The 24,950-nt window shown below is 36.0% G+C and overlaps 2 protein-coding genes and 1 long non-coding RNA gene across 3 annotated transcripts; 2 read left to right on the top strand and 1 right to left on the bottom strand.

Moving 5' to 3' along the window:
• The first annotated feature begins 8,299 nt into the window (after positions 1-8,299).
• LOC125277278 (CD276 antigen-like) lies at positions 8,300-12,010 on the top strand. The gene is made up of 4 exons (XM_048205633.1): positions 8,300-9,041; positions 10,120-10,464; positions 10,584-10,868; positions 10,968-12,010. Exons 1-4 carry the CDS (start codon positions 8,987-8,989, stop codon positions 11,186-11,188), a joined length of 906 nt encoding a protein of 301 aa, XP_048061590.1. The 5' UTR covers positions 8,300-8,986; the 3' UTR covers positions 11,189-12,010.
• Positions 12,011-15,731: 3,721 nt separating this feature from the next.
• LOC125277280 lies at positions 15,732-16,456 on the bottom strand. Its single transcript, XR_007186874.1, has 3 exons — positions 16,180-16,456; positions 15,992-16,099; positions 15,732-15,870 (listed from the first exon to the last, which is right to left on the bottom strand). It is a non-coding gene; the product is annotated as an uncharacterized LOC125277280 (long non-coding RNA).
• Positions 16,457-21,593: 5,137 nt separating this feature from the next.
• Positions 21,594-24,050, top strand: LOC125277277 (CD276 antigen-like). The gene is made up of 4 exons (XM_048205631.1): positions 21,594-21,986; positions 22,163-22,513; positions 22,633-22,917; positions 23,204-24,050. Exons 1-4 carry the CDS (start codon positions 21,917-21,919, stop codon positions 23,422-23,424), a joined length of 927 nt encoding a protein of 308 aa, XP_048061588.1. The 5' UTR covers positions 21,594-21,916; the 3' UTR covers positions 23,425-24,050.
• Positions 24,051-24,950: the final 900 nt, after the last annotated feature.

Raw genomic sequence — 24,950 nt, 5'->3', positions numbered from 1 at the left:
TAGAAAAACACTTTTTTTCAGAAATTGGTTTGAAAAGGGAATCATTTTCATCACAGATATATTAGATGAACAAGGTAATTTTCTTAGTTTTTTTACGGATTTTAAAACAAAATTTAATATACAAAGTTTAATAAGGGATTATAATAAGGTATGTAAAGCAATACCAATAGCCCTATTAAAGATTACAAAAATTTTACATCATTCCAAAAATCAAATAAGTAAAATAAATTTGCCTAAACTGCAACTAAACCAAATTCCCCTAAATAGTAAAAAATGTAACAATAATTGTATTAGCAAAATATTCAAATGTAAACTATTTCATGATTTTGACCAAAATATAAAAATAAGGCATTATGATGATAAAATAACAAATAAATAAATCAAATTCATGAAATGGCCTATACCTCCTAAAATCAAAGAAATGCAATTTAAAATTATAAATGGATATTATCCAGCAGCAGCTATGCTTAAAAAGAGATTTGGTTTTGAAGTGGAGCCATGTGTGTTCTGTTCCCAGGAAGATGAAACTATTGAACATTTCTTTTTCTCTTGTCCAGTGATAAAAATATTATGGCAAGATGTCATGAATTGGCTGGAAATAAAAATGGAGAGAATTACACAATTAAAGTTAGAGCAAATTCTTTTTGGTAATGAAAACCTTCCGAAGGAACTTTTTAGAATGTACAATATCATAACAATTATGGGTAAATACCATATTCATAAATGTAAATGGCAAAACAAAAATCCATCCCTAATGGTGTTTAAAATTGAACTGAGGGAATACTTTGCTTCTTTGAAACTTCTGAAAGACTTCAGTGATAACATTTACTTGCTATGTGAAGATGTCTCAAAATACTTGTCATTATAACCTGTTAAGCTTCCATGTAACTTTATTTTAAGAATATTTGATGACTGAGGATAATATATGTATGTAAACAATTTTGTCATGCCTTATGGACTGAAGTGCCTTTGCTTAATTTATTTTATTTTACATTTATTTGTATTTATTTTCTTTATCGAAATTTGTTTCATTTAATTGTGTTTAACTATGTTCTGCACATAAGTTTCCCAATGAGAGATTTTGTAAAAATTATTTTGTAAATAAGTGTGTTCAACAATAAAAAAAAAAAAATTAAAAAAAAAGCAACTGTGTGCGCAACTGCGCATGCGCAAGGAACCAACTTTTTTTTTTTTTAAACTTTAATTAATTTACACAGCTTGGTTCAAAACAGATGTAATTCCCATAAAACCAATTAATTTTTTTTTTATTAAAATCAAAAACTAAATTTAAATGATTTAAACAAGCAAAATTATGCTTAATTTAAGCATGGCCAAAATAATTTTTTTTTTCAGTGTATTTGTTTTTTTAGTATAGTATTTAAAAATGATTTAGCCCTAATTTACTCATTCTATTCACTAAAATAAGACAAATAAAATGAGAAAATGTGAATTCTTTAATTTATTTTTATTTTTATTCATAGCTCCCACAACATCAACTGTCTCTGGTCTGGGGGGACACGCAGTTCTTATTAGTAAGAACACCCTGTTCTGCCTGAGTAATGTTCTAACTGATGGAGTGGGAAGTTTTGTAATAGTATCTGGTTAATTATATCATTTTTCCCTGAAACTAGCCAATATTTATGATCACATATCATTTCAGATCATAGTCCAGATGTATTAAAATGAGCTTTTCCCAAATCAACAATTCGGAACACATGGCACTTTAATAATTTTATTCTTTCCAGTTCATGTGGACTTTATTAATACCCTAATAGAAATAATCTATTATCTATCAATGATACCCCAGATTTTGATTTTTGATTACTTTGATTCCCCAAAGCTACACTTTGGGAGTCTTTAAAAGCCTATATTAGGGGGGAAATAATCTAGTTGTCATCTTCTAATTTGCAATTAAGCCCTCACCCAAAATTTTTAAGAAAAGAACAAAGCTACAAACAGAGATGGATCTAATAACATCTGAAAAGACAGAAAGACTTATGCTTCAATCTCACTTTAAATTATATGAACACTAGGCCTATCTGATTGTGATCCACACAACAAATAAGGCAATATTCAACTACAAATATTATAACATCTATTCATAGACATGAAAGCAGCGTCACAAAAGATGAATTAGAAATCAATTCAGTTTTTGAACAATTCTATACAGCTATATTCATCCGAAATTGACTTTAACCCTCCGAACTTAACTCTTTTTTCAATTCCATTAAAATGCCCCATATTCCCTTTGGCAATAATGCAGAATTGGAGAAAATTCTAAATTTAAAAGAACTTAATGTATCTCTTTCAAGGGCCAGATGGCTTCACGGTAGAATTTTAAAAAATGTTTAAAAGGAAACTAATGCCTCTGCGACTTGCTGTACTCGAGGAATCATTCTCTATAGGCTGCCTCCCGCACTCATTCTATCAAGCGACAATTTCGGTTTAACCTAAAAAAAGGGAAAGACTGTCTGAACTGAAGCTCACTTCGGCCCATATCCTTGGACTGCATATTGGCCAAGGTTCTAGCCTGAAGACTGGAGAACATTCTTCCTACTATCTTAGCCCCAGATCAGATGGGCCTTATTAAAAAATGCTTTTCTTTTATATACGCAGAGTATTCAATTTTATTTATTCTCCTGACTCAAATAAGCATATACCTGAAATTTTAATATCTCTAGAAGCTGAAAAAGCCTTTGATAGAGTGGAGTGGAGCTATCTTTTCAGCTGACTAGAGAGATGTGGGCCCAAATTTCTTGACTTGGGTAAAACTTATGCATCTCTCCCTTATTACAAATAGCTCACAATATTTTTCATTGGAAACTAGACAGGGTTACCCTCTGTCCCCTTATTATTTGTGGTGGTGACTGAACCTCTAGCCATTTTGCTGAGTTCAACCACAGATATCCAGGGTCTATCAAGCGGGTGCAGAGAGCACAAACTATCACTCTGTGCAGACAATCTGCTTCTATTTATCGCAGATCCACATAATTCTCTCCCTCATGTTATGACCATATCAAGCATTCAGTTGCATTTCGAGGTATAAACTCAATCTCTCTAAGAGTGAATTATTTCCTATAAATCACTCAGGAAAAAATACTTCTTTTTCTGACTACATATTTACAACCCCTGATAAATTTACATATTTAGGTGTGGTTGTTTTGAGAAATATTTCTGAGCTGTTTCAGCTCAACTTTACTCCCTTCTTGGAACAAACTAGGATATCCCATGAAAAATGGTCTAAGCTCCCCATCTCTTTGATTGGTAGGATCAATGTAATTAAAACGAATACGCTCCCTACGTTTTTATATTTGTTCCAAACCATTTTACATTAAGAAATCTTTTTTTAAATAATATACTCTTATCTTATCTTTGGAACAAGAAATTCCCAGAATACATCTGTGTTTTCTGCACAACAGGGAGGGGATGGCTTGCCTCTCCCAAACTTTCAATTATATTATTGAGCTTGTCATCTGAGAGCTCTGACTTATTGGCAAGGTTCACATTATATAAATCACTTACTGGATGAGTCCAGATAGAGTCATCAGCCTGCCTCCCTTTCTCACTCCCAACCCTCCTATTCTCATCCTTACCATTGGGTCTAGACTCTCACTCGTTGCACCCAATGGTATGGAACTATACAAATTAGCAAATATTTCGGATGGCAGAGAGGTTCAATTTGTGCTCCAGTTGCCAGAAATCATCGATTTCAGCCTCTGAATGATCAGGCTTTCTTGCAAGAAAAAGGTATCTTAACATTTAAATATCTTTTTGTTGATGGTTGCTTCTTATCTTTTGCAAAATTAGAATCTCAATTTAAAACATCTAAAGCCCACTTTTTCCAGATATCTACAGGTATGCGATTTCATACACAAGAATTTTGCCTTTCCTTCCCTCCCCTCCCAGATCCAAACCTTGATCAACTTTTTCCTCATGACCCAGAGCAAAGAGACACCATCTCTATCTTATATATAAAACTTATATCATTATTATCCACTTCTGTTAATACACAAAGAGATTCATGGCAACTGGACCTTAATATCTGCCTGACGGACGAGGAATCCATGGCTGTATATCTGTGCTACACAGCCTTATTCAATTCAAAGCCAAGCTGGCAAAGATGGATTCCTCTGTTGACCCCTCCTGGGTAACACTTTAGAATACTGTATCGTACTTACTGCATAACTAATAAGGAATTACTGCAGAATTAATCGGTAGTTCTTCATTAACACTCAAGTAACTACTATTAACTACTAAGGAATATGTGTTAACTAATCAGTATGTCATAGCGTTTTTTTAATTGTGTTAAGTAACTATTAGTTAATCAGTAACTAATCAATTCAGTCATGCCTCCTGAAGAACTATGATTAAGTAACTACTAATTCAGCTTCAGGAGAAATAACTATTAAGTAACTATTAATGAACTGTGAAACTCAGTATCAGGTTATGGCCCTTTCTTCTTTACTACTAATGTTAGTTGATTTACTTAGATTTATGCCTACTGTACTGATATATATATATATATATATATATATATATATATATATATATGCTCTGCAAATATTGTTAAACATTCGTTCATTTGCGCCACTGTATGTTTCTGTCGGTGGGTGCTATAATGTTGCATGTCTTGCATCACATGCAGGTCAAAGTTTGAGCGCACACATGTAATATCTGTGAGTTTTGTAATATCTCCCGTTTTGCAAGAGAAAAGGGACTGGGATTCCAACTGTCAGCGGAGAGGTACATCGCTCTCGCATTATAACAATGCGCTGGCGACACTTAAACTAAACACTGTAGATACCACATTAATGAACTGTAGAATTAGAAGAAAGTTGTTTATTCATTTATGTTTTTTAAACGAATGGTGAATTCTTCGTGTTTTTCCTCGTGCTTGACCATTTCCGTGGATGGCGCTTGAGAGTGTTAATTTTTTTATTCAAGTGTTGTCGGCAGCCAGAAAATCAGGATGGATCCGTGACCTGCCAATACCTCAGGTATGTTTATGGCCTTATATATATTTTGTGTCTGTTTTTACTCAAGATATTTCACATTACTATTATAAAGTGATGCCAAATGAATTCTGTATTTAAGGCAATGATCATTACCACATCATGCTCAAAGAATTACTTCAAACCCACTGATAATTAATAAAGAATTACCACATCATTCTCAAGGAATTACTAAGAACCTGGAACAGTATTCTAAAATGAAAACAATGGGAACCCATTGATAATTAATGAAGAATTACCAGATCATTCTCAAGGAATTACTAAGAACCTGGAACAGTATTCTAAAGTGAAAATATCCTTGTGCATAAGTAATAAAGCCTAAAGTAATACTAACATAAAAAATGTAATTTTACTTTAAAAGATGACACATTTTAAGAACATTTACATTTATTGCAGTGTTAATAACATTTTCAAAAAATAAATTATATTTCCATACAACAAAACAATGAAAAAAGTGAACACTAAAACAAGAAAACAATACCAAAATTTTACATTTTGTTAACACATGTTAACACATATTCCTTAGTAGTTATTAGTAGTTACTTAAGTGTTAATGAAGAACTACCGATTAATTCTGCAGTAATTCCTTATTAGTTATGCAGTAAGTACGATACAGTATTCTAAAGTGTTACCCCCTCCTGTACTAGATGTCTTCTGCTACATTAGTTCATATGTTTTGGTTATGACCTTGTGCAAATCCTTTAACCGCCTGTCAAAAAGTGATTTGGACTGTATAGCCTTTTCTCTGTTGGCAAGGCGCTTGATTTTGATTAATTGGAAACAGTCCTTCCCTCCTTCTTTTAAACAGTGGGCCAGATATGTGCTGAGTTTGGAAAAATAAGACTTAATTTTCCAGGTCTAAGTTCACTGTCATGTGGCTTACTTTCATAAATTATATTCAAAACCAATTATAATTGTAAGTGGACAAACTGATGCTGATGTCAGATTTTGCTGATTTAATGATGTTATTCTTTCTCTTTTTTTTCTTTATGCACACAATTTAAAAGCACAATGTCTGCATGCATGCTGTGTTGTTGTTTGTGTGTTGATGTGTGAATAAGTATGTTGATTGTTGTGTAAATAAAAACAGAGAAGAAAAGGACATAAAGAATATGCAGTGTTATTTATTTGATTAGCCTACTTTATTGAATTTCGTAAGCTACCTGAAAACTATAAGACATGCCTAAAGAGCATTGTTTATTTCATTTGTATATATTGTATTTATTTGTGCTTTAGCTTTTAATTTGATTGTTTGTTCTTTTATTTATGTTTTTTATTACTGACTGTTTACTTGTCTTTAAAAATGTAGGCTATTAAATTTATATTAGTTTTAGCCGGGGTATCAAAAATGGAATAGAGGATTGTGAATTTTTACAAGTATCTAAAATTTTAGTGTTTTAACTGCTGTTTTTGTGCCATGCCTGGTAAAAAACATTTTTTTTGGTTGGAAAATTTTATTTAGTCACCAGCCATTGGCAGGTGTGGGAAAAAATTAGTTTTAGGCCCTGGGCCTACATGAACGCCTATTTTTCACATGCCTGTAGCATACTTACCAAGGGGTCATTAAGAAATACTTTATTTGGATGCATTAGGTTTACCACTACTAAAAATGTGGGCAGTAGGCCTACACCTTATTAGACATCTCAACTATATGAAACGAATTAGATTATAGACATATTGTTTACGTTCAGTACTCCATTTTAACCAGTGTGGGTGAACTCAAATTTATGGGAGAGCCTTTAGCCTACATTTATTCCCAACAATAGCCTGTATAATCAATTTGAAGTTCCCATCGATGAGTATCTATGTGGTATGTAATTAAACCATAGACTGTAAAAAAAGATCTTATTAAACAATCGAAACTTATGACGTAATGTTTCCGTGACGTCCGTATGTAAGCAGAGCCATTGAAAAACAAGTCCCAAAGACTTCCATGGGAACTGAGGAATGCGGAAGTAACGCGTGTTGTGGAGCAACCAATAGTTCCAAACACTGCACTGAACACCATTCATTTCTGTGTTTCTTAAGCACACACGAGGGTAAGTTGAGGAAATTGCTGCATTTTTTTGACATTTTAACATTAGTTGATCTCTTTCAGAAGTGTATATTATGTAGCGCATTACAGATAGACTATCATTGCCGTAAGATAACGTGAGCAACACTTCAATATAGCTACCATAACCAGATGATAGTTGTCATATTTTAATTTTTAGTCTTTTTGATATCTTTCTCTCCCTGTAAGAGGTCGAATGGGTTTCTATGAAGACTGCCCATTCGAGGAATAGCGCCTCACTGGATATATTTTAATAAAGAGTTTCATTGCAAATGGTTTGCTTTCCTTGTTTTATGTAACACTATTTTAAGGTCTTGGGTTAAATTCAGTATTTGCTTGCATTCACTACCGTCAGACGGGGGGGTGGGGGATAAAGAAAAAAGAAAGACCTGGGTCTAATTGTAGTTATTAAATATTCAATTTAAAGTATTTGTAAATAATATTGTACTTTAAAATACGCACACATTCACTCTTATTCGTCAAACGCAAAATGGTTCTCGTTACATTCAGATTCAGTTATGATTGCATAGGGTGACCATATTTTGATTACCGAAAACCAGTACACTCGGCCCAAAAATGAGATACTCAAATGATACTCGAAGTTCACTTACGAAGAACGGCCCCTGGTTGCTGTGGATCTGTTAAGAGATTTCAGTGTTTTTATTAAACAACAAGGACAACACAAAAACATAGTGTATTCGTTTTGTAGTGTTTGTTTTCCTGGCAATGTTAATCCAATTTATCATATTTTACATTAAATTCTATCCTTTGTGAACTGTATTTCGTAGGCCAACCCCGTATCTCTACAGATTCATGGCGCTTAACTTAACCCACAGGTTTACCTTTGGGGTCACAAATTTAATGAAACCTGTTTTAAACCGTCTTTTTGAGGATATTTTGAAGTGTTCGTCATTATTTGAAAGGCTAGCAAACAAGCAACATCATGTTTGTTTTAAAGACTACCTGATTTCAAGAGTTTTTTTTTTTTTTTTTTTTTATAAATATCTCTTCTGTATATAAAAAAACCTCTATGATATATGCCCACTAATACAAAAAACAATGAGACATAACAACAAAACAACATAAACACGAACTACTTTTATTTAAATAAAAACAAGCGGGTTGGACACACCCATTGTCATTGCCATGTGCTTTTTGCATCATAGCAACCATAGCAACCCGCTCCTTTTTTTTTTCTTTCTTTTTTTAGCAACCGCCTCCTTAAATTAAAGCACAACCTTTTGGACGTTGCTGTTATGTTAAAATAAATATACATTATATTGAAAATAAATAGACATTATATTAAAAACAAAATAGACATTATCCACATTTAATTCTTATTTGACTTATAGGGAATGTGGACATTTGTAGGGTAGGCTACTTTATTTATTGTCAGCGTTTAAGCGCAAACAGAAACTGCACAAAAATCATTTTCTTTAATGTGTTTAAATTATTTGTATTAACTTAAATAGACTTTAAAAACTTAAAAGCTGTCTAAATCCTCCGAAATCAAATCAACCGCCTTATTGCCTGAAGTTTTACAACCTAAACGGGTATAAAGGAGGTGTATAACTAAAAACTAAAAACAACAAACACTGAGGAACGGGTCTGTTTCTCTGAACGAAATCCAACTTTTCCTTTGAAAACCTTTCCTTTTCGATGAGAGCCATTCATTTCTGAACTTGACAGGTGATTTCCTGATTTAGACCAATGAAATCGTCTGTTTATTATTTGTTTTGGTTTCGCAATGAGGAGGCGAGGCTTAGTAAGACGGTTAGTTAAATTGACGTGAACAGGACAAGGATCACATGTGTTGATCTGTTCGGACATCTTCCCCGACATACTCTCGTAGTTCATCTGTGATCAGAGACTTTGTGGTGTGATCAGGACTTACTTGCCATTAACGGTCGTGGATCGTGATATGAACCTGAAAGCGTTCTGCCTGTCTCTCCTTCTTTTTGAAGCCTCCTGTTTCTGTGAGTATTTCTGATCATTTGATATTATAAGACAGTATCCATAACAAAGGGCTAAACAAATATGACAAATTAAATAAAAAAGTGGTCAAATAGCTCAGCATATCCCAGGTTAGGGATAACTTTAACTTTTTTTCAAAAGACATTTCCATACCTTATAGTGCGCGTGATGTAACGTTAGGCTAATTTCGTTATCACTGTACGCGCTGACCATGTGTTCAGTGAAAATGCTGCTAAAACTGGAACTGAAATTAGGATTTTGATTCACACGTTGAACCTGAACATAACTGAAGAAGCAATTATTAAAACCTTCTGTCAAAGGACAGATCTGCCTTTATAGGCATCATATATATAATATTTTAAATGTTTGTAAATGGTGTTTCAGTAAAGTTCCAGTTACTGGAAATTCGAAGCAAAGTTCTAAGAAACAGAATAGGATCATAAAAACGGAGTTTAAATAAAGTAAACGACTCTAATATGATCACGTATTTACTTATATTGATTTTCAACTAAATTCTTCGAGAACTATTAGAATTATTTGTAGAGATCTATTAACTGACTCATCAATCAAACTAACGTGAGAATATTCAACATTCACAAAACATTCACAAAACTTGTTGTTCCTCCAGTTTTGTAAAGTGTAGGAGTCGTTGAGGCTTTTCATTAATTATGTTTAAAGGAAAAACTTTAATCTAGAAATCAAATGTTGTTTCTTCAAAATAATCTCACCCACATTTCATTGGTTTCTCACCCGAGGCAAGAAAGAGCATTACAGCTTTAACAGCTTGATCAGTCCACTGTTCCTCACCACTTAATGGCATAAAACAATTCTGTAATAAATTGTGAAGTAATAAACAAAAATCTATTTTAATCGGTCAGAATAATTAATGTCAGAGTATATTTTTATTTATAGAAGAGTAGAAGTTGTGAAATACTTACCGAAATAATCATCTCATCAACCATAAATTCACTTTCTGTAAATCATTTTGGCAAGTCAAGATCTGCCAACAAAATCATACTGCAAGTAATGATTGATTGTGAAACTCAAATGCTGATATATTTTTTCTCCTTCATTTTCTAGCTGAGTTTGAGATAACTGTGCCCAGAGATCCTGTCACTGGGTTTTACGGAGAGGCGCTGATCCTCCCCTGCACCTTCCCTGTGGACTCGTGGGATCTGAGTAGCACCGTTATCACCTGGCAGCGCGGGCTGGACGTTGCTCACAGCTTCTACTACAGTCGGGACCAGCTCGACCGTCAGAATCCTCATTATGTGAACCGCACCAGCCTGTTCATCCAGGAGATGGCAGGAGGAAACGCATCACTCAAACTGGACAGAGTCACTCTGCAGGACTCTGGTGTGTACACCTGCTCCATCAGCACCAACACTGGCAGCCAGAAGAAGAGCTTTAGAGTCAATATTGCAGGTAACAAAACAACATGGACTGATGTTCATAGAAAACCATGTGAATCAATCTTGAGGTCTCACAGTGTGACTGAAACAGTCGTGTGTTTGTTTTAACGTCTGTATTCTGTTGTTTTTCAGCGTTCTACTCTGAACCTCGTCTGCAGTTCTCCATGTTAACTGATGGAGTCAACCTGCTAGTGACGTCAGATGGGGGTTACCCTTCTCCTACACTGCAGTGGCTGATGGAAAACTCAGACATCACTAACCAGACACAAACACACATCATGAAGGACACACAAACTGGACTTTATATTGTGTCTAGTTGGATAAATCTCACTGAAGTCACAAACTCCTCTCTGACGTTCATACTGAACAACAAACCTCTGGGTCAAGACATCAGGAGAGAGATCCAGCTGTACTCAGGTGAGGACAGACAATAACATAAGTACTTTAAAATGCTCTTGAATAATCAAAAACATTGAAGAGACTAAAACTAATTATCCGTTTTAATTATTTTTACAGATAAGAGCGAGAGTCAAGTAGAGTCAGCGTACAGATGCCACGGATGCTTCATATTGATCCCTGTTATTCTGCTGCTGCCGATCATCATAATGGGTTTATTGTTTGTGTTCATTACAAGCAGAAGAAGAGAACAGACCAAACTAAATGGCTTTACTAATATGGGACTCAAGTCTGAAACCAAAATCCTAAATGGAAAATGTCAGCAGTGTCCAGGAGCATAACATCATAATGTGGTTTGACAGAGACATGGACTGTAACAAGAGATCACTGTTGGATGTTATTCAAACGTCAATATGTTTAATATTCTTATTTTCATCAAAAACACCAGCTTACCATCTGTAATACAGGACATACTTACTGCTTTGTTCATGTCTGAAACTCATAATAATCTCAGTGGAAATGTTTAGTATGTCCATAATGGTTATTCTGTTATAAATTCTGTTACCATTTCAACTAACAGTGATATTATTTATACAATTTAAAGACTTTCTGTGATTTGCAGACAATAGCATTATATTTATTTTAACATTGTATTATATTTCCTAACCTTGGCAGCTTTTAACAAACCGTATGTAGTTTATTAGTTACGTGACACTGATTATTTACACTAGGTAACATTTCAGTTCATCCCCTAGTGATGTATATAACACAGATAATTGTAGTGTTTCTTTCAGCCAAAATGACCGAATCTACTTGGGTGCTAAACAGTCTTAACAGAACCAAAATTAATTCTAAATAGAATTTTTCACTCATTAAATACATGCAGTGTTTTTTTTTTGTTTTTTTTTTATTTTTTGTTTTTTACAAATCAATTACATATAGTTATTTATTATTGCATTGTATCCATAAATACTCTGCAATTGGAAAAGATATTCCATTTTTACCTGATGGCAAGATGACATTGCAGTGAATCAACAAAGTTTTTGTTACACTATTTATTGAATGATTGTTTTTAGACTGTGTATTAGGATTTTTAAAATTCTTTATATATATTTTTTCTACATTGTATTGAGATTTTCATTTGAGGTCTGTTTGAAACAGAATATTTTCCTTGCACATCTGTAATATGTTTACCTTATTACACTGTATGAAAACTGTACAGTGATCAAGAAAAAATAAAATATATATTTTCATAGTATCTCATGCATGTTTAATATTGTTTCACAAATAATGACTGTACTTGACAGTCTATATAAAACCTTTTCTTTTCCAAAATGACATCTGCTAGTTCTAACGGAAAACCACATAATCAAAAGGAATTGTTCCAGGAACTACGGATACACACAACCAGTTCTTTCAAAAAATGTCAGTGTGGGTGAGGACCACAATATGTCTTTTATATTCACAACTGTCACAATGATTTGTGAATAAACGTCGTTCCATTGGAATGAAAAAATTTAGTCTGACTTTGTCCTGAAGTCTTGAAATGTCATTGTACAAGACCAAACATGTCCTAGACCCAGGATAACATTACACACAGCATGAAAAACTTGTACTTAAGATCACAATTAACAGGATATTCTTATTCAAGCATTGAAAAGGCTTTTGAACATAATGAATGAAGGGGCATTACCATGGAAGCCAGGAAACCATGTAACAAAAGTAATTTAATCTCTCAATACACAGCTTAATGGTCAAAATCAAGACATCCCTGAAATGCTAGTTTTATTTATTCACCATTATGTGGTTCTGTGGTTTATTCATCAAAATGAATAAAAAATACAGACATTTTCTAAGTCCTCAACAATTTTGAATCACACCCCTTCTGAAAAATAATCATCATCTGAGTCTTGCATAAGATCCAGTTTTCTAACAATACCATGCTCCACCAGCTCATCAGATCCAGCTGGAATTTCTTCATTGTTTGAAGAGATGCAATTAACAGGAAATCCAAATCTTCCTTTTTATTTTCAGATGAATTTACATCTTCCTTATTTTTTTCCTCTGAGATAAAGGATGGCAGAAACACATCATGGAGTTTCCAGTCACCCAGTGCGGAATCACTTATTTTGGAACGCTGCTCCATGGTTTCATTGACCATCATAGCGGATGTCTTCATGGAACTTCCCATTCTCTGAACTGTCTTTGGCCAATAACTCATATCCTGCATCTTCCCGTTTCCAGCCCAGCCCAAGGATTCAACATCAAACTGCTCCGTGGAGTCTAAATCTGGCCTTTCAGATCCCACAAAGCTCTTACTGACAGCCATCAAAATCTCCACATCCCCATGTTTCTCTTCAACCATCTCTTTCCTTTCCTCCTCTATGAGTTCCACTGTGCTGGTGTGAGATGGCTGTCTCTTATCATGGGCCTCTTCAGAAGATATCAGGGTAACAGAGGCAACAAAGTCCTCATGGGTGTAGGACCTCTGGGGCTCTTTGGACAGTTTGGCTTCAAACCAGATAGTATCATCATTACTATGAGCCTTGAGAGTGGAGTTTAAAGATGAGGAAGCCATAGATGTGTCAGAGAAGAGTACTTGATCACTGCTTATGAACCCTGATGCAAAGAATAAAGAGAGGAGAGGTCAAGACCTTTATTTTCTCGATGACCTTTATTATACAGCACAATAAGAGCTGTCATTTCCTTTGTACTAATTTTACCATGTTAACCTAAAACCTAAAGACCTAACATTTTACAAAGTACTAATCCTAGAGCTACAACCTTCGACATGCTGAATAATCTGATACCAAAATAGTAGAGCAGATAGAAAAGGTCAGCTCATGATATCACAAATTAAAAGACATTAAGCTGACTATTAAAAGACAATAAGATTTAACAGTTTGTGTGCTACTGCTGCTTCAATGTATATCTTTTGATTGATTTATAATCAAGTTATTACTTAATATTCATCCTTCTAAATACTGAATGATTTGAATGACTTCAAGTGTATGATTATGCAGCTATTTTACTTTCATCTTCAATCACTAGACTGTACCTCTTACTGTGGGAGAGAATGTTATCATATCAAGCTAGTGTTTTTTGTTACAGATCCTGTATTGGAGAGGTGGACAAGCGCATATCTGTGACATAGGTCACTTCGTGCCTAAACCATGGTCTTGGTGTCATCTGGATAATCGACGTGCTTCTGCCTATCAGTCCATGTGTGGACATTTTCTAAGTTGATCTATTTCTTAACCAATCAGAATCATTCACCCTGAAGTAATGATGCAGTTTAGTGACTTGTATAAAGTATAACTGCTGCTTCGTTGAATGTGTTTGTGGGGTGGCCTACAAACTCCTTGCTGAGTACTGAAGCTGACTTCTGCTGATGAAACTAAAAAATATTCTTCAGTAAAATGTTCTTCAGGTTATTTTTTTAAACTCTGACTCCCGGTCTTCATTCATCATATCTGGTCTTCGGGTTTATAACTGTAAATTCCCCTACAACTGAAAGTATGGGGAAACTCAAAATATGAAATAAAGGTTTTTCTCCAATGCATGTTGGCCACAATTATTGGCACCCCTAGAAATTCTTATATCTCTGAAGTATATTCCCATTCCTATTTACGGGTTTTTTTTTAGCACACCAGGGTGACTAGGATCCAGCCATGATTTCCTGTTACACAGGAGTATAAATATGAGGAAACACAAAGGCCAAATTCCCTTAATGATTCATCACAATGAGTAAAACCAAAGATTTTAGTTCTGATATGCAGCAAAAGATTGTTGAGCTTCACAAAATAGAAAGTGGGTGTAAGAAAATAGCTAAAGCATTGAACAAATCCCCATTTGAACCATCAGGGCAAAAATTAAGAATTTCCAATCAGCTAAACAAGTTACAAATCTGCCTAGAAGAGGACATGAGTCTAACTGAGTGGCAAAAGACTCTCCAAGGCTCACAGCTGGAGAATTGCAGAAATTAGTTGAGTCTTGGGGTCAGAAAGAATCAAACAGCACGTATATCACCAAAAGTTGTTTGGGAGGGTTTCAGGAAAAATCCTCCTCACTCATCCAAAAACAAACTCCAGCATATTCAGTTGTCAGACATGACTGGAACTTCAAAAGGGACCTGGTTTTATAGTCAGATGAAACTAAAAAAGAGCTTTTTGGCAGCAAACCCACCAGATGGGTTTGGTGCACCCATGGATAAAAAGTACCCCATGCCCACGGTTAAATATACTGCTGGATCTTTAATGTTGTGGGCCTATTTTTCTGCTGGAGGTCCAGGTCTCTTGTTCAGATACATGTCATCATGGATTCTATCAAATACTAACAGATAAAAATCAAAACCTGACTGCTTCTGAAATCTTATAATGGGCTGTGGTTGGATCATCCATCAGGACAATGATCCAAAATAAACATCAAAATCAACACAAAAATGTGTCACTGAGTACAAAATGAAGCTTCTGCCATTGCCATCCCAGTCCCCTGACCTGAACCCTAAAGAAAATGAGTGGAGTGAACTGAAGAGAAGAAGCACCAACATGGAGCTGGGAATCTGAAGGATCTGGAGAGATTCTTTATGAAGGAATGGTCTCTGATCTCTTGTCAGGTGTCCTCCAAACTCATCAGGCATTATAGGTGAAGACTCAATGTAGATTTATTTTCAAAGCCCCCTTTGATCATATTTGACAAGAGTTGACTGTACATAAATAATACTAAAATAAATTTTTGTTACTTTTTTGCTTCTATGGATATCATGTGCAGGCTTTATTCATTTGGTTTTAGTCTGATTGCAGACAGAGTCACAGCAGTCACAAACAGAATCTTGCCCAAACACAGAGATCCATCTAGAAAAGAAGAAGCAGAGAGGGGAAAAAGTGGTGAGAGACGAATCATGGAAACCATGAATTTGCTGGATATTTACAGAATTTAGTGGTATAGAATGGAATGGAATGGTAGTGTTAGGTGGTACAAGGGTGACTCCACCGGACACAGAGACCTCACAATGGAGTGAGACCTGGGGAAAATATAGAGAATATGAGGAAGCACACAATAAACACATCACAATGGACACTACAGCATTGCTTTGTCTTCAAAATGCGTCACCGGTGAGAAAAGAATCAAGCATATAAACACACCTGGGCATCTGGAGCCTTAATGAATTGGAAAACACCAAAGGAGAACTGAATAACATTGTCTGCCCTGGAGAATCTAAATCTTGAAGCACCTGGATTTATCCAACTTTCCTGTAAGCACATGGATGTGTGTGTGAGAAAGCTTTGTGTTTGACAAATGTTCCACAAAGTTAGCATTTTGCTTCACTCACCTGTAATTGTCTATGATGCTGTATTTGGTGGCTTGACTCAAAGTGTTAATGGTAGCCACATAACAGCTGTTGATAAAAAGCTTGATCCCAGGATAATGGTGTCGAGTGGAAATCTGCACGTTCACATTCTGTCCCAGCAGGTACACAGCAGACCTGACTGGAGAAGACCAGGAGTCTACAGCACAGGCAAACACAATATAGATAGCATCAATACATGAGCATCAGTATCATTTTACAATGCCCACATTAAAGAAAACAAGTTTACAGATTAAATCAGGGTTAGGTCAAACACATATGTTGTCTAAGTATGGGAAAGTTAAAAAAAAAATGTTTCTCAATAGACAAGCTCAATTTCACAAATCACTGCATTGTGAAATGTATCATTTCATAATGCAAGTACATGTTGCATTTAAAGTTTTGCTAGCAACAGTTTGAAGACAATCTTTTTGAGCTAGTTAGTTAAACATGTTTATAGCTGGCTATGAATGAGAACACATGTGGTTTAATGCCACAGACCTTTGAACGTAACCCGCTATCTCCTCTGTAGCGTGCTTATAATACATTGCACAAGGCATTCCCTGCCTTAATGTTAGGTTCTGTAAACTAAATATTCTGTAAAGATCTGTAAATAATAATATATAACAATGTATTATTACATTTTACCATATTAGAGTTGGTCCGTCAAGTGCCAGTCTGTGGTTGCAACTGCTTGGCTTAACTGCAACTGACAACGTAATTAAAATCTTGGCTGTATGTTTAGGAAATGTAATGTACATAAAATCTATGTCAATTATACAAAATATTAGACTACTCTACACTGATCTGATTCAAATATATATACACAAGGTGTGTCCAGAGTATAATGAGAATGAAGTTCCTATGCTTGAGAAGCGCTCTGTGAAGGGAGAAGCTGGCCAAGGTCACTTGGGTTGGGGATGTCATGGTTTACGTTAAAACACTGATCAGTTGCATTCCAGCCCTATCATAGTCAACACATTCTTTTTTGACACACCCTGTTCAAGTGACTCGTATTAAGAAAAATGCATGCAAGTTTGGAACCACAGTATGTGATAAAATTTTGTGCGAAATTGGGTAAAAGTGCATCAGAAACTTTGCAAATGGTGAGGAAAGCTTATGGAGAGGCTGCACTATCATCTGCACAAATGTACCGATGGCACAAGGCCTTCAAGGAAGGACAAGAAGGTATTGAAGATGAACAACAATCAGAACACCTCTCTTTGTCAAAAAAGACACAGAATGTGGATGCAGTGAGGTCGGTTGTCAACCAAGACCAACGGATCACTATCAGAATGTGACTGCAGAGGAATGTTTTTAACTGGAATGTTTTTAGCTGAATGATAACACATGTAGTTTAATTTCATAGACCTTTGAACGTAACCCGCTATCTCCTCTGTTGCGTGCTCATAATACATTGCACAAGGCATTCCCTGCCTTAAAGTTAGGTTCTGCAAAAGGTAAATGTTCTGTAAAGATCTGTAAATAATAGTATATTATAATGTATTATTATATTTTATTATATTAGAGTTGGTCAGTGAAATGTCTGTGGTTGCAACTGCTTGGCTAAACTGCAACTGACAACATAATTAAAATCTTGGCTATATGTGTAGGAAATGTAATGTACATAAAACTAAATTTTATTTTATTCTACAAGGCATACAAGTTCATCTGGAAAGCATGGTGGAGGTAGTATCATGTCATGGTCATGCATGTCTGCCTCTGGAACAGGCTCACTCATCTTTATTGATGACTTATTCAATGATGGCAGAAGAGGAATTAATTCAAAAGTGTACAAAAGAATCTTGCCTATAGTGTTCAAGAAAATGCCACCAGACTCATTGGCACTTGCTTCATGTGGCAATAGGACAATGACCAAAAACACTTGTACTGCCAACTCAATCAAGATTATCATGGTAAAGAAATTTTGAGTCTTAGTTTGGCCAAGTCAGTCTCTAAATCCTATTGAACAATCATTTCAGCAGCTGAAGAGGAGACTAAAGACAGAAACTCCCCAAAACAAGCAACCATCGAAAATGGCTGTATTAAAGGCCTGGAAAAGCATTTCAGAGTGTGAAACCAAGAGTCTGTTGATGTCTATGGGTCACAGACTCGCTCCTGTGATTGCTTGCAAGGGATTTACAATTAAATATTAGCTTTTACACTTTTACATTTGCTTTAAGTTAAATGATGTTTTATTAACATCATCTCAACCAGCTGTCAGCAATCAGTAATCAACATATCTACCCAATCAGAATGAGTACAGGCATATATATAACCAGTCAACTCACCCATGAATCCTCAACAGTTTTCAGCATCCCTCCACCACCCCGTCTCCTCACACTCACTTGGTTACTTCCTAACCTAAATGTGTTCGGGCCAAATACCGAGCTCGGAGCCCTCTCCCTGGACAGCACGCCAAATACGTATACCATTTATTTTATCTGACTTATAAGTGTGAACTCGTGAAACCGTCCCAATACTTATGCTCACATTAGGCAGAGGGATGAAACTCTAAAAGTGCTGTACTTCTTAGTTGGTGAAACATTTTGTGTGGAAACAGTCAATAATAAAATTAAGCTAACAGATGATATAGTGAGAAAGAAGTTCCTGTGCTCGAGAAGTGCTCTGTGAAGGGAGAAGCTGGCCAAGGTCACTTGGGGTGGGGATGTCATGGTGTTTACGTTAAAACACTGATCAGTTGCATTCCAGCCCCACATTCTTTTTTGACACACCCTGTTCAAGTGACTTGTATTAAGAAAAATGCATGGGAGTTTGGAACAGCAATATGTGATAAAATTTTGTGTGAAATTGGGTAAAAGTGCATCAGAAACTTTGTAAATGGTGAGGAAAGCTTATGGAGAAGCTGCACTATCATCTGCACAAATGTGGAATTCTGGAATCTGAGGGTGCAAAAAAATCTAAATATTGAGAAAATCGCCTTAGCAATGCATATCCACTCAAAAATACATTTTTGATATATATACGGTAGGAAATTTACAAAATATCTTCGTGGAACATGATCTTTACTTAATATCCTAATGATTTTTGACATAAAAGAAAAATCGATAATTTTGACCCATACAATGTATTGTTGCCTATTGCTACAAATATACCAGTTGCTCAGAGGATCATGTTGCTGTTTTATCATGACTGTATTGAATCTGTCACTGTATGGTATAGCGGACAGTTAAACACACTATGGAAGTCAGTGGGGCTCTGGGCCTGTTTGGAGACACATATTCTTTAAAATATCTTTTTTGTGTTCAGCAGAAGAAACAAATTCATACAGGTTTGGAACATCTTGAAGGAGCACAAATGATGACAGAATTTTAATTTTTGAGTTGACTATCCCTTTAAAAATGTAGGCTTTTTTAATATTTAAAATACATGATTTAAATGTTTAGGAAATTTCAAATTTATTAGGCTATATCTATATTGATTTATTACTACTATTACTACATTGATTATTGTACATTGATTTGAAACCGTTTTAATTTTTTGATGATACAATTATTTGAACTCTTTAAAGAATAATAGTAAAACTCTCTAGCAAGAACTCTCTTCTTTTGAAAGAAAACAAAATTGAATTGAAATTAAATAGCAAAATAAAAGAACAGAAAGGTTTCAGATTACATTTTGGTGACCCAAAACCAAACATTACCTTTTATAGCGACACTCCACGCCCACGTTAAAAAACTTAACCGCGGACAGCACACTGTGCATACCAATGATTTTCTATGGTATGTAACCAATCGTGCCATGTGACGTCCTTATGCAATTACCAGTTGTTCAAGTTGCTGTGGATCTGTAACTTTGACTTTATGAGATTTCTGTGTTTTTACTCATACTCTGTTTGGATTATTTTGACCCAAAATTGCTTTATTTCGGGATTTTTATTATTTGATTTTTATTTGTCACATAAATAAATAAAACAAAATCTGACACAAACCAGAACACACACAGCCCCAATGCAGAAAACACTCAAGACGCACCAATAAATTAGTAGGCTAGCCTACAATGCAGACCACACAAGATATGAAGTCCCTGCAATCTTAGGGCTTAAGGCTAGCGTAAGGTCCCCCAGCAGGCTGCCCACGCAGGGCCCCTGAGAATTTGCTCATTTGCAAAACATTGGCCCCTTAGCGCTGGCCCTGCACGGGCAGCACTCACTTAGCCCCCAAGAAGCCCTCACTAGGCCCACACTATTAATCTACAACAATAAATCTGCCAGCACAGAGTGCCACACATTTAATGAAACAACAGTTAAAGATTGATAATAAAAAAAAACTAATGGTTAATGACTGGCAGATGTGTGTGCCAAACAAAAATATTCTAAATCATACTCTGTAAAATGTAAATCTCTTTGAATCTGACCACTGCATGATGACTGAATCATCAATAATTAATCAACTTCATCTGACCAGAACTTCTCTTGCAATTTTTACAATAACAAATGTGCTTCAGAAACACACAGTTACAGCAACCACAGAAACATTAAAGTTAAGAAGTCAAGGGTCAAGAGCACAACTAAAGCAAACGCTCACCTCCTTAATTTCAAACTTTATTATTTCTATAAAATATCCACATTTAAAAGTTTTGTATGAAAGAAATAGTCAAACTGGATTGTAATAAGAGGAGATGCTGAAATCTAGACAGATCTGTTAGTGTTTAATGCTCTGTTGCTGCATCATGTGACCGTGTTTTCAGCTTATTTAAATAAGGAGATTTTACTTTAATTTTTTGTTTTTTGTTTGGCAGCCATTGCTGACAGTCATTTGACTGTTTTATCGTCTGTTTTGTTATTGTATTAATTACAGATTATGTTTTTAATTTTACATACATTTGAATGTAATTTAAGAAAACAGAAAATACAGTATAAAAATACAGTCTTTTTTCTGTTTAAAAAATGTGAATTACTAATTTGTCATTAATTTTTATTCCCTCTGTGCAGAGTTATAAATGGAAGGTGTTATTGAATTTCACATTCAATTTTAAAAAGCAGTCAAACAGAGCATGGGAAATGAAAGTGGGCTGCCTAACCTGCATGGGCCCAAAGTTACAAAAGTTGTTCTGGGCCTGAACGGGCTTAATGTGGACAGTCTGCTAGTGTGGGCTGCTCACAGAGAGCCCGCAGTGAGCCCAAAGCTGTGGGCCCCGCCTGGGCAAGCCCGCACTGGGCCTGTTTAGGTTAGGTGTGGGCTGGCCCTAGCCCACTGTGCCTGCAAAAAGCCAGCATGGGGCATGTTTGCAGGGGTGGTTATTTGAACAGATTTACAATGCAAAACAAAACAGTGACAGTGTTTTAGTGAACCAGTTTAAGTGTTTTGGTTTACAACTCACGCAACCAGAATTTCGACATTAGAGGTGGCGCCTGTAAACAAATACAGTGGTGACGAGGACTGACATCTCAAAGTACACCAGGTGTGATCGTGATCAGATCTCTGCTGTTGATCTACTTGGACGGCTTCTATGACAAACCACAGAGCACAGTCGAAGTTCATCTGATTTACCTTTACCAACAGCTGTGGGTCAGGATATGAACTTGAAAGTGTTCTGCCCGTCTCTCCTGGACTTTGTTCTTCTGCTACAGTAGGAATATGATATGATATGACCAATACATATCTGGTGTTATCATAACAGGATCCGCTCGGATTACTTCTCCAGCACTCTATGGAGGATTTAACTGTTGGAACTGGCAGGCAGCCACCGTGAATAAAATATGAACAAGCTTAAACATCAAGCAACTTTGTTCTGCTGGTCTATGCTTCTTTTAGAAGTGTCATGCCTCAGTAAGTAGTTGTGAGAAATTATTGAAATTTTAATTGTTCTAAAATGTTCTTTATGAAGCCTCTCAGAAAGTGCAGACATCAATCCAATTTTACTTGTATTATAGGCAAACAGAAACATCACCAACACAACACACGGTAAATTAACACCAATATATTTTTTCTCCTTCACTTTCTAGCTGAGTTTGAGATAACTGTGCCTAGAGGTCCTGTCACTGGGTTTTACGGAGAGGCGCTGATCCTCCCCTGCACCTTCCCTGTGGACTCGTGGGATCTGAGTAGCACCCTTATCTCCTGGAAGCGTGGGCTGGACGTTGCTCACAGCTTCTACTACAGTCAGCTTCTACTACAGCTCGACCGTCAGAATCCTCATTATGTGAACCGCACCAGCCTGTTCATCCAGGAGATGGCAGAAGGAAACGCATCACTCAAACTGGACAGAGTCACTCTGCAGGACTCTGGTGTGTACACCTGCTCCATCAGCACCAACACTGGCAGCCAGAAGAAGAGCTTTAGAGTCGATATTGCAGGTAACAAAACAACATGGACTGATGTTCATAGAAAACCATGTGAATCAATCTTGAGGTCTCACAGTGTGACTGAAACAGTCGTGTGTTTGTTTTAACGTCTGTATTCTGTTGTTTTTCAGCGTTCTACTCTGAACCTCGTCTGCAGTTCTCCATGTTAACTGATGGAGTCAACCTGCTAGTGACATCAGATGGGGGTTACCCTTCTCCTACACTGCAGTGGCTGATGGAAAACTCAGACATCACTAACCAGACACAAACACACATCATGAAGGACACACAAACTGGACTTTATATTGTGTCTAGTTGGATAAATCTCACTGAAGTCACAAACTCCTCTCTGACGTTCATACTGAACAACAAACCTCTGGGTCAGGAGATCAGGAGGGAGATCCAGCTGTACTCAGGTGTTTTCAGTTAAAACAGCTCAAACATGCATTTTAGTCTAGGACTAGCTTGAGCCTTGTCTGTGAAACTGGGGGTATGTGTCTAAAACAAATGATCAGTTTCACACCACTGCTCTTTTAACTATAGCTTGCTCTCAGTAACCTTACAGTGTAGTTTAGGTTCAGTAATGTATGCTGGACTTTAATTGGATTATAAATAACTGATTACATCCACTATTATTACTTGTTTATAGTAGATGTTTTCCTGAAGCTGTTATTTAATTAAACTTTTAATTTCTTTTTACAGATAAGAGGGAGAGACAAGGAGAGTCAGCGTACAGATGCCACGGATGCTTCATATTGATCCCTGTTATTCTGCTGCTGCTGATCATCATAATGGGTTTATTGTTTGTGTTCATTACAAGCAGAAGAAGAGAACAGACCAAACTAAATGGCTTTACTAATATGGGACTCAAGTCTGAAACCAAAATCCTAAATGAAAAATTTCAGCAGTGTCCAGGAGCATAACATCATAATGTGGTTTGACAGAGACATGGACTGTAACGAGAGATCACTGTTGGATATTATTCAAACTTTAATATGGTTAATGTTTTTATTTTCATCAAACACACCAACTTACCATCTGTAATACAGGACATATTTACTGACAGGTTCAAGTTAAATTCATCAAACTCCCACTGTAAAAATGCTGCTTTATTTAAATGTTGGATTTGCCTATATATTATTTATTATTAATGTACATTGTGATGTTTTGATGTTTGTTATATGTGTATTGTAGTGTATTTTATTATGTTTATTCATTTGAGTTGGAGAGTGTGTTGGAAGTAGTTGGTAGTTGTCAATTTTGGGCCAGAGTATTGGCAAAACCAAAACAACATCTATTATGACAGTGAGATGAAGAAAAATGAATGAAAAGTGTCAGCTGCAGCATTACTTTGATTCAGATCTGCTCACATTGCATTAAAGATTTCTTTTTACAGTTTTTGAAGTGTTGAGCATTATCAGTCTGTGTTAATAAACATGCCATGTCAGATGCAGCTTTTGACAACAAAAAGACAACACATAAAGGTAATTCTAACAATTGCCCTTACAAATGCCCCTGGAATTCAATCCCAGGGTGCAAATGTGACCCCTGAATGGAAAAATACATTTCTGAGCCTCATGTTCCTATCAGGCAACATGGCATTTAACATTTAACAGGTTCCTCAGAATTCCTCTGCTGAGTGACCCAGAAGGTATATTATCTAAAAAATAAAGTTTCAATACACTTACTTTTTTAGTTCCTCAGAATTGTTGTTCAGGTGTAAATTATACTCTGGACTGCTGCTGAAGTATGATGGCTCTGTCACATACTGGTCACTTTTCTCAAGACCAATCACATGAGATTTCTGGATCAGGGCTGGTTTTTAAATCATTTAATAGAGATTGCTGGACATTTTATTATAGTGTCATATAACCTAGCTCTGGAATTAATATATTTACATAATTGTACTTTTTTTAGTTTTCAAAAAAAAAATAGTAATATTCTAGTTTTAGAGCACACAATACAGTCTTGGAAAATAGAAAAGTATTATATAGAATTGATCCTACATATTGTTTACTTATTTTAATCCTTTACTATTTTAGCAATATATTCAGTCTTGGTTTGTGATTATTGTCAGGGTTCCCTTTCGATACTTCACTCGTACTGCGTATGGGGAAAAGTCTCCCTTTTTCCCCGTCACTGAAGCCTTTTTCAATAACGCAGTGTAACTGCACCGTCATTGGTTCACTCATAGACAAGTTGTTGAACCAGCCCGCAGCGCCGTCCTCGAGTCGCCGCCTCCCGCTTCCCGCTTCCGGCCGCTTCCTAGCGTGTCTCCTGCCGCCATCCGGCGCGCCTTCCTGAGAGCTTCTCCGCGGCTTATTGCCGCTCTAAAAGAGCATAAACAGCGGTTTTCACCGCTTCATTGAGCTTCCGCGGCCCTCGCCGCTCTAAAAAGAGCCCCCCAATTGCCGTTATCACGGCGGCACGACGACGATGGTCACAGCGA

This window comes from Megalobrama amblycephala, linkage group LG10, assembly GCF_018812025.1.
Source record: "Megalobrama amblycephala isolate DHTTF-2021 linkage group LG10, ASM1881202v1, whole genome shotgun sequence".
NCBI lineage: Eukaryota > Metazoa > Chordata > Actinopteri > Cypriniformes > Xenocyprididae > Megalobrama > Megalobrama amblycephala.
The sequence above is the reverse complement of the archived record's forward strand: the minus strand, read 5'-3'. Positions and strand labels throughout refer to the sequence as shown.

Excerpts from the sequence above, each read along its gene's own strand:
- LOC125277277 (XM_048205631.1), top strand. The coding sequence starts at position 21,917 with ATGAACAAGCTTAAACATCAAGCAACTTTGTTCTGCTGGTCTATGCTT. Across the intron at positions 21,987-22,162 it reads TTTAGAAGTGTCATGCCTCA|CTGAGTTTGAGATAACTGTG; the intron begins GTAAGTAGTTGT and ends TTCACTTTCTAG. Across the intron at positions 22,918-23,203 it reads GGAGATCCAGCTGTACTCAG|ATAAGAGGGAGAGACAAGGA; the intron begins GTGTTTTCAGTT and ends TTCTTTTTACAG.
- LOC125277278 (XM_048205633.1), top strand. The coding sequence starts at position 8,987 with ATGAACCTGAAAGCGTTCTGCCTGTCTCTCCTTCTTTTTGAAGCCTCC. Across the intron at positions 9,042-10,119 it reads TTTTGAAGCCTCCTGTTTCT|CTGAGTTTGAGATAACTGTG; the intron begins GTGAGTATTTCT and ends TTCATTTTCTAG. Across the intron at positions 10,869-10,967 it reads AGAGATCCAGCTGTACTCAG|ATAAGAGCGAGAGTCAAGTA; the intron begins GTGAGGACAGAC and ends TTATTTTTACAG.